The sequence below is a fragment of the Carya illinoinensis genome, chromosome 9 (assembly GCF_018687715.1).
Source record: "Carya illinoinensis cultivar Pawnee chromosome 9, C.illinoinensisPawnee_v1, whole genome shotgun sequence".
Classification (NCBI taxonomy): domain Eukaryota; kingdom Viridiplantae; phylum Streptophyta; class Magnoliopsida; order Fagales; family Juglandaceae; genus Carya; species Carya illinoinensis.
In genome coordinates, this window is record NC_056760.1 from 2,919,858 (window position 1) to 2,929,449 (window position 9,592).

The following is a 9,592-nucleotide window of genomic DNA, read 5'->3' on the forward strand; positions in this document are numbered from 1 at the left end:
TTCAACAATATTTTCTAAATCGGTTTTATTCTTATTCAATTCAAGATTTTCATATTTCAAAATGATATTTTCTTTTCTTAAAATATCAATTTCATTTGTTAAAGAAAAAGTTTTCTTTTTCAAAGCAGTATATTTGATACCCAATTTTTCAAATTCCTCATAAACCTCTTCTAAAACATTTTGCAATTCTTCATATGAAGGATTTTCAATATTATCAAGATTTGTTATCTCAATGTCATCTTTAGCCATAAGACAAAGATTTGCTGATTCTTCATTGCTTGCTTCACTATCTGAGCTACTTGAATCATCATCTCATGTAGCTTTCATTGCTTTCTTGCCCTTGTTTCGATCTTTCTTTAACAGAGGACAATCTGACTTGATATGACCAGGTTGATTGCATTTATAACAAATTAAAGTGTCATTTTTACCCGAATCTTTATTGGAAAACTTTTTGAAGAATTTTCTCGAAGGAGTTCTATTTTTCTTCAAGAACCTCTGAATTCTTCTTGTTATTATCGCAACTTTTTCATCTTTATCGTCATTTTCCTCATCTTCATCACTTTCCCTTTCATGAGGAACAGCTTTAAGTGCTAAGCTCTTCTTTGAATTTTCTTCTTCTTCTCCTCTTTTCAATGTGTACTCATGGGTGATAAGTGACCCGATGAGTTCATTGACTTCGAGCTTCTTGAGGTCTATAGCTTCAAAAATCGCTGTAACTTTTGATTCCCAACGTTTTGGTAAAGAGTTGAGAATTTTTCTTACTATCTCCACCTTGGAATAAATTTTGCCAAGAGCTGTCAAGCTGTTTATATGTTAGTAAAACGAGTGTGCATACTAGAAATAGATTCATCATCATTCATTTTAAACATTTCATATTCATGAGTAAGAATAGAAATTTTTGATTCCTTAACTTGCGAAGTTACTTGATAAGTTACTTCCAAGTTATCCCAAATTTCCTTTGTCGTAGCGCAATTTATTATTCTATTAAACTCATTTCCATTAAGAGCATTATATAATAAATTCATAGCAGTTAAATTTAAAGTATAAAGTCTATCGTCTTCACGATCAAACTCTTCTTCTTCCTTTTTGACCTTTACTCTATCAACCATTTTTATTGGAATATAAGGTCCATTTACAATACATTTTCAGATTTCTCTACCTTGAGCTTGAAGAAATATTCTCATTCTAACTTTCCAGAATGAGTAATTATCTCCACAAAAGAGTGGAGGCCGACTGCTAGATTGACCTTCACCAAATGAAACTGCAATGTTAGCCATAAGATCTTAACTCAAAAGATAGTTAATCTTATAATAGAGCTCTTAGTTCTGATACCAATTGTTGCCCAGATGACTAACACAAGAGGGGGGTTGAATTGAGTTGTATTAAAAAAAATAACAATTATAAATCAAATATATAATATAAAATATAAACAAAATATGAAATAACAATAAATATAAAGAGTAAAGGTAAGAGAGAAGCAAACTCAGTATGTTAACGAGGTTCGGCCCCACTGCTTACGTCCTCGTCTCAAGCTACCCCTTGATGATTCCCAAATTTACTATTCAATCTCATTCAGGTGGAGATAGAAACCTATTACACCTTTGAACAACACCGCTACAAAGGATCCGTGTAGAACACCCTCTACACTTGCAATCACCTTACACGTGGTAATTCAACTATTCCCCGTGTAGAATACTTTCTACACTCACAAGGGTTATACACACCCTTTTTCTGATACAAAAGCTGATAGTGGGTAGGTTATCAGAAAACACTCATCAATAAGTGAAATAAGAACAATACAACGCAAACTATATCTCTCAAAATGAACAAGGATTAAAACTCAATGCTTAGAGAAGAGAGAATGAAAGCTTTGAATGGATGTTGTATGCTCTTGGTGTTGTAAATGTGAAACTCTCAAATGATCTATTTATAGGCATATGAGACTTCATATTCAAATTTAAAAAGATTCACATGTCAAAGACAATATCATTCACTTTTTCAAAAAATTCAAATAAAAGGTTCTTCTTTTTCAATTGTCAAAGACAACATCATTCACTTTTTTTTAAAAAATTAAACCCAATCTTTTACTTTTGGCATATGACAAAATGAACACACTTTCCTTTTCAAAAAATTCAAACCTAATCTTTTACTTTTTGTATATGACAAAATGAGCACACTTTACTTTTCAAATTTTTCAAACAAAATCATCTACCTTTTGTATAAGTATAAAAAAGCATCAATCACTTTTAAAAATATTCAAATAAAACATGCACATGTGAAAGATGACAATCAATCATCTTTAATATTTTCAAAGTTCAACCCTTTAATCAAGACATGCACATGCAAAAGATGACAATCAATCATTTTTTAAAATTTTCAAATTTAATTTTTAAAAATATTCATGCACATGTAGAAAATGTATTTTAATGCTTTATGATAAAATATTAATTTTGAGCATTAATCATAATTTCGAATTTTAAGAGATTTACAACATTACTCTATGACTTTAATGTGAACTTGTTTCCTTCTTGCTCATACTTGGTTCTTTGATGTACTTGATTCCATTGTGTGAACAACTTGAGTTTGAAACTCTTTTATTCTTTGAATTCATTTGTTATCATCAAAATACATGTGTAGATTTATAATCACATGAAACTTGAAACATTGGGTTCAACAACTTCTTTAATCAATATATAAAAGAAAAAAATATAAATACATGAACAATCCAAATAAAAAGACAGAATAAAGAGATAAAATAGTATTATTCTACATTGACATACCAAATTTGTAGGTAATAAAACTAAAAAATTACTCAGGCTAAATATCTTGATCTATCCTCTCGTGTAGAATCATCCTATGTATGAAAAAAGAGTAATGATATACTTAGTGCCTTTTTACTACCCTCTATTATTTTAATATATTTGAAAATTTTATTTTATTATTATTATTTTTTAAGTATTTTGTAATATCCTTAACAATTAAAAAAATATAAAAAATAAATTTCATTTATAGTTACTTCTTTAATTATTAAATAAAAAATTATAAAAAATGAAAAAATATATAAAAGAGTAGTAATAGGCTAGCCTATCATTATTTATGGAAAAAATCTATATATACGAATTTTAGAATTTAAGTAATATAATATTAGTCGCATATATTTTTATAGATTTTCTATATATACAAAAATAAATAAATAAATAAATAAATAAATCGCTGCGAATGCGGAGAGCATGCCAAATGCAGAAACCCGATGATCTTGCGAGTTTCAACGCCACCTGATTTGCTCCCCAGACGCAGAGAGAATGCATTTTATCAGACGCCATTTCAAAAAGTTGCTTCTCCTTTCCCCGCGCTTATAGATTTCGGAAAACCTTCTTCACTCCCACTCGCCACACCTACTCCGAATTCACAACCCCTCTCCGTTGCCTTCAATATCCTCTCTCTCTCTCTCTCTCTCTCAGTACCAAGTGTGGGAACTGTAAAGTGCCATGGAAGAGGAGGACGACCAAAAGGTCTCAGATCTGATCAAAGAGTTAGTCCTACGCTTGCTCTCCCAAAACCTCACCCCCGATTCGCGCCCCATAGACCCTAACTCCTCCGATTTTCGAAACTCTCTCCGCTACGCGGTTCGCATCCTCTCCAGCCGAATGACGCCCTCCATTGCCCCCGACGCGGCCGCCATCGCCGAGTCCATCAAGCGTCGCCTGGCCACCCAAGGTAAGTCCTCCGAAGCCCTCACTTTCGCCGAACTATTCACCAAATTTGCCTCCAAATCCGGCCCCGGTAGCGTAAATAACAAATGGGCTGTCCTTTATTTGCTCAAAATCATAGCCGAGGATAGAAAAGCTTCGAATGCCCAGTTGGATTCTTCGCTTTTGTTGCCCAACTTGGCGCTGAGCGACACCGAATTGGATAACAGCTCGAGGGTTTTGCGGAGGTTGGGAACTAAAGAGAAGGGTTGGAGCAATGGGGTTTTGTGGGTCTCAAAAGACCCGGGAAATCGGCTTGAAATTGCATTTAGGGAGTTCGCGAATTTGATTAAGGAAGAGAATGAGGTGTGTGAAGAAGTTTTGGTGAGAGATGTGTTGTATGCTTGTCAAGGAATTGACGGGAAGTATGTCAAATTTGATAAAAATGCCGATGGGTATGTTTTACCGGATTCAGTTAAGGTTCCCAGAGCAACCCGGGTTATGGTCCGGAAGCTTTGTGAATTGGGGTGGTTGTTCAGAAAGGTTAAAGGGTATATTACTGAGAGTATGGATCGATTTCCAGCCGAGGATGTCGGAACGGTTGGGCAGGCCTTTTGTGCTGCGTTGCAAGATGAGCTTTCAGAGTACTATAAGTTGTTGGCAGTGCTCGAAGGACAGTCTATGAATTCTATTCCATTGGTTTTGGAGAAGGCGTGCTCGGAGAATTATCTTTCACTGAGAAGATTGTCGGTATGGTTTGCAGAGCCAACAGTGAAAATGAGGTTAATGGCTGTTTTGGTTGACAAGTGTAGGGTTTTGAGGGGTGGGGCAATGGCTGGGGCTATTCATTTGCATGCCCAGCATGGTGATCCGCTGGTGCATGACTTCATGAGGCGTTTACTTAAGCGTGTTTGTTCTCCTCTTTTTGAGATGGTGAGGAGTTGGGTTTTGGAAGGGGAGTTGGAAGATATTTTTGCTGAATATTTCATCGTGGGTCAACCTGTGAAAGTCGAGTCTCTTTGGAGAGATGGTTATAGGCTCCATGCTGGGATGCTTCCTTCCTTCATCTCTCAATCTCTTGCTCAGCGCATTTTAAGGACTGGCAAGTCAATAAATTTTCTTCGTGTTTGTTGTGAGGATCGTGGTTGGGCTGATGCTGCAACAGAAGCTGCCACAGCTGCTGGGATGACAACAAGGAGAGGGGGCCTGGGGTACGGTGAAACTGATTCCCTTGAGACCTTGGTTGATGAAGCGGCAAAGAGGATTGATAAGCACTTGTTGGAAGTTATTTACAAGCAGTATAAGTTTAAAGAGCATTGTCTTGCAATTAAGCGGTACTTACTGCTTGGACAAGGTGATTTTGTTCAGTACCTAATGGATATTGTTGGGCCAGAGCTTTCGGAGCCTGCTAACACCATTAGCACTTTCAAACTAGCTGGCTTGCTGGAAACTGCAATTCGGTCTTCTAATGCTCAGTATGATGATCGTGACATATTGGATAGGTTGAGAGTCAAGATGATGCCACATGAAACTGGAGATATTGGCTGGGATGTTTTCTCATTGGAATATGATGCAAGAGTGCCACTGGATACAGTGTTTACAGAGTCTGTTATGGCAATGTATTTAATAATTTTTAATTTCCTGTGGAAGCTTAGGCGGGTGGAGCATGCGCTTATTGGTGCCTGGAAGATTATGAAACCAAATTGTATTACCTCTCATTCCTTCACTAAGCTGCAACGTGCAGTGAAGTTCCAGTTGCTCTCAACATTGAGGCGATGTCAAGTTCTTTGGGATGGCATGAATCATTTTGTTACAAACTTGCAGTATTATATTATGTTTGAAGTCTTGGAGGTGTCATGGTCGGATTTTTCAAGTGAAATGGAGGTAGCAAAGGATCTTGATGATCTACTGGCTGCTCATGAGAAGTATCTCCATTCAATAGTTGAGAAATCCCTCCTTGGAGAAAGTTCGCAGACCCTTTGCAAATCACTCTTTGTCCTATTTGATCTTATATTGCGGTTCCGAAGTCATACTGATCGATTATATGAAGGGATATGTGAGCTGCAAGCAAGGTAATGATCTTTCTGTATTGTCATTGCTATATTTCTGCACATGAATTATTAAATATCGCAGGAATTACATTTGGTGAAACTCCTATATGCCCAATTGCATGTTGGCTACAGAACCACAGAATCCTCTCTACCCTCTCAGGACAAGAGCAACTCACGGAGGCAATTAAGTGATAAAGCTTCAAAACCTGGGTCCTGGATAGGTGATGGCAGGAAGGCCCTCACTCAACGTGCCAGTGAATTTTTTCGAAATATGGGGCAAGATTTGGATGCAATAACAAAGGAATATTCGTCACTGCTTGAGGGCTTCCTCTCTCAGTTGCCTTTGCAGCAACATGTTGATCTAAAGTTCCTTCTGTTCCGACTTGACTTCACTGAATTTTATAGCAGTTCGGTTCCTAGTTTATAGGGAAGAATTCGATGTATTTGAGTTATCTGTGCGATCAAGGCACCAAGAAAGTGCTTCCATTTGCTAACTGCTCCTGCCATGTGCCTGAACCTGGGGCTGGCTGACCTCTGGACATAACAGTTTATATTTAAGTGCTCAGATTTAGGTAAGGAAACTCTTGGCTCCTTTCTTTTTTCGTAATTGTGTGTAGGGTTTACAGTATTTTCTCGGGGTCTGACATTGGAATATCTTTAATTTTCAGATGGTGGTTGCTTTTCCAAATGGTTTGTTTGGAAGTTCAATTGACTTGAAGGTATATACATCAGGGTAAATTCTGATAGTTTACGGATTTTCTATCAGATATCTGAATGATTTTCTTTTGGAATATTTCTTGCGGCTTTCACAGGCTGTCCATCCAGAGCTTGGACACTTGTACCATAATATATACATTCGCCAACTGATAAGAAATGTGTGTGTCATCCCTTGTTTTGTATCATCCTTCACATCTATTTAATTAATTTCTCTCCATTATGTTCCTTTAGAAAAAAATCTAATTGCAAGCACAATTGTGTACTAATATGTGCATCAATCTATTGTGATTGATCAAAAAGTAGATTTTATTAAAAACAGTGTTAATTTAAATTTTAAGTATGAAAGAATCAGTATTGGTACGTAGATTAGTACGTGACTTTGCTTGTATGTAGTAAAACTTGTTCCTTTAATTGTTGAGTTGTCCCATAGAATGAAATGTGGATTTTGAAAATCTTTGTGCCTGATGGAATGTTGGATATGTTCTCCCCCTGCACGTAGTATTAAGTCAAAATTATATGGAGAAATTGATGGCAAGTGCGATCAATTAGTGTGTGCATGTTTAAAGGGGTGAAGTTCGTTTCTTGGCCTAGTTATTGAGACATTATCCCATCATTATATTTTTTGTTAGAAATCTGGATAACATATTCGAAGCTTGAGCTCTATCTCTGTTTAAAGGCCAACTTGGCCATTAGTTGGTCACAATTGGAAATAGGTTCTGCCCATTTCAATTTGTTCCACGGAAAGCAATATTTACATCTTCCTTTCCTCCAAATATTGCAAAAAGTAAGGACGACACTTCTCTATTACCCTTTAAATCAATCCAGATTATATAAAAAGATCAGGGCGGCCTCAGGGTGTTTTTAGGGGCACTTATCCACGCGGTATCCGCAACGGCAAATCTCCATAATGCATTGACATGCTCAGGTAAAGCATATTCAATGCCAACACGTGGACCGATCAGTATCTTTTCAGGCTCTGGAGCATCTAATAGTTCTAAACCACCTGCGCCACACCATTTTATTCAGTTTAGAGCCACATGAAGTCCATTAATCAAAAAGTAAAACTCACAAAATTGTGATCCATGTGCTCACCAGGAGTATAGAGGCAATGGTTAGACCATTCTGTGGAAAGCCCCAGTGCTTGACCGATCTAAATATGGGGAAATATAGAACGTTAAGCAGTGGAAAAACCCAGAAACCCCGATAATAAAAACTAATTCAGTTCCCTTCAGGCTTCAAGAACGCGTCGTTAAAGCAAGGATTAGCAATTGTTTCAAGCTCGGTACCTGGAAAGCTGAAAATACTACACCAAATTGACTAAAAGAGGGGAAAAAGAACTGACCTTTCCAGGTCCAGTAAGAAGAACAGGCTTGTCAGTTTCCCGGCCTCGACGCTGCTGAATGGTGCCCAATCCTGTGATGTTGTTAACGATGGTAAAGGTACTACAGAAGATCATTCTAGATGATATAATGATAGAACAAGGGTCCTTTGTACAAGTTTATGCAATGTACAGCTAAGGAACAAAAAGAAAACTTGAAAAATAACTAGTAGTGAATAACTGGAATCCACGTACTAAGGATCTCAGTAATTGTTTTGTTCTCTCCACATCCACAAAATTCTACGGAATACACTGTTAATTCATCATTTATGTAACATTGTTTAGTAACCTTTAGATCCATCCTGGTTAAAAAAAGATGTAATTTCAAGGACTATACAACACTACCACGTCTATAGAGTGGGATAATGATTTAATTTGTAAAAATTACTAAAATTCTAATTCCTCATATTGTTGCAATAAAATGCTGCACATGTTTTACTCCAAAATGTTCAAGCTTTGCTATTGACTTTCAGGTGGTAACATTTTCTTGGCCCCCATGTAAATTTGTTGAGGACACCACTAGTACAAGCTGTTTGGTTACTTCTCCTACGGGTGAACCTGTTCATATAACTAAATCAAATTGGATTTTAAGCAACCAAACCAACTCTTCAAAAAATATACTTTTTCTTGTGTTTAATTATGCACACAATTAGTTGATTTAGCAATGCAAATAACCCAAATATTTGGAGAGCCACATCCATATTATTGAGATGAATATTTGTCGCTATTAATCAATTTCCATACTGGATTGGCAGGGCATGATTGATAGAATTATGAAGATAACACAAAATTAAACATAATTAATCACAATAAAGTTAATAGAAAATAGCTTTTGAAAATTTGAAAAAAAAAAAATACCGGCAATGGGAGCACAAGAACGTATTAACACAGCAGCACCAACTCCTTCCTTGTCAGCCACAATATTCAGCATTGTATGGAGACCATAGCATAGATAAACATACGCATGACCACCTCGTCCAAACTACAACCAAAGTGTGAACAAATATTATCTACATTTTACAAAGAATTTTACTACTAATGCCTCAAAAATACGAGCTTTAAATTTTTTAACTGCACAATGTAACTCCTAAATCCAAATTCTGTCGAGTGTCTTACAACTGGGGCTGTTCTTGCTGTAATTCCAAATCGACCATGACAAGCGGAATCGTTCGGTCTGTAAGCTTCAACCTGTCATAATAGTTGTAGTTAGGTTATAAATTTGTATCACATCTCTATTTTAAACAAAGCTTTGTTTTTTCGCAAATAGTTTTCCTATATGTTTCTCGGGAAACAAACGGAGGCCAGGAAAGAAAATTACCTCGGTAATCTGAAGAACAACGTCGTCCCTCCTAAGAAGCTTGCCAAGCAAACGTGGGGCGAGATCTAGAGCGTCAATCTGATAGAAATCAGGGGACAGGATCGTCATTCTGTCAAATGAGAGATCTGGGATTGGAACAGCATTCAATTTGGGTTTGGGCTTGACCCTAATGGTCAGCGCCTTGGAGCGGTTACTCGGTCGAGTCTCGTGGTCGTCGGCTTGGGTAGACGAAATCGGTAGTTTGGGTTTGGCGACTCGTTTGAAACGCTGGGTTTTGTTCATCGCGTGGCTGTGGAAGCAAAGCGGAGCTGTAAATGAAGGAAGAAGACAGATGGGGAAAGGAATGGGCAATCTGATCAGGCGTTCGAGGAGCACTCAACACTGTTCGTGGACCAGTTTCGTGGGATATTTGGCGGGTAATTATTCCCATTCTCTTTCT

The 9,592-nt window shown here is 37.0% G+C and overlaps 2 protein-coding genes across 3 annotated transcripts; one reads left to right on the plus strand and one right to left on the minus strand.

Moving 5' to 3' along the window:
• Positions 1-3,213: 3,213 nt before the first annotated feature.
• On the plus strand, positions 3,214-6,674 carry LOC122276181 (gamma-tubulin complex component 3-like). Of its 2 annotated transcripts, XM_043085744.1 has the most exons (3): positions 3,215-5,761; positions 5,873-6,312; positions 6,409-6,674. In XM_043085744.1, exons 1-2 carry the CDS (start codon positions 3,489-3,491, stop codon positions 6,165-6,167), a joined length of 2,568 nt encoding a protein of 855 aa, XP_042941678.1. In that variant the 5' UTR covers positions 3,215-3,488; the 3' UTR covers positions 6,168-6,312; positions 6,409-6,674. The 2 variants fall into 2 exon arrangements, with proteins under 2 accessions (XP_042941679.1, XP_042941678.1); XM_043085745.1 differs by lacking the exon at positions 6,409-6,674 and having other exon boundaries at positions 3,214-5,761; positions 5,823-6,017.
• A 426-nt stretch (positions 6,675-7,100) lies between these two features.
• LOC122276182 (DNA-3-methyladenine glycosylase) lies at positions 7,101-9,592 on the minus strand. Its single transcript, XM_043085746.1, has 6 exons — positions 9,154-9,592; positions 8,952-9,023; positions 8,694-8,817; positions 7,800-7,870; positions 7,550-7,607; positions 7,101-7,460 (listed from the first exon to the last, which is right to left on the minus strand). Exons 1-6 carry the CDS (start codon positions 9,433-9,435, stop codon positions 7,297-7,299), a joined length of 771 nt encoding a protein of 256 aa, XP_042941680.1. The 5' UTR covers positions 9,436-9,592; the 3' UTR covers positions 7,101-7,296.

What these genes read in the sequence shown, in the direction of transcription:
- LOC122276181 (XM_043085744.1), top strand. Translation starts at nt 3,489, where the DNA reads ATGGAAGAGGAGGACGACCAAAAGGTCTCAGATCTGATCAAAGAGTTA. An exon ending in ATATGTGAGCTGCAAGCAAG is followed by an intron (nt 5,762 to 5,872) that starts GTAATGATCTTT and finishes TGTTGGCTACAG; the next exon opens with AACCACAGAATCCTCTCTAC.
- LOC122276182 (XM_043085746.1), bottom strand. Translation starts at nt 9,435, where the DNA reads ATGAACAAAACCCAGCGTTTCAAACGAGTCGCCAAACCCAAACTACCG. An exon ending in TTCTTGTGCTCCCATTGCCG is followed by an intron (nt 7,871 to 8,693) that starts GTATTTTTTTTT and finishes ACAACATCACAG; the next exon opens with GATTGGGCACCATTCAGCAG. An exon ending in CCATTGCCTCTATACTCCTG is followed by an intron (nt 7,461 to 7,549) that starts GTGAGCACATGG and finishes GGTGTGGCGCAG; the next exon opens with GTGGTTTAGAACTATTAGAT.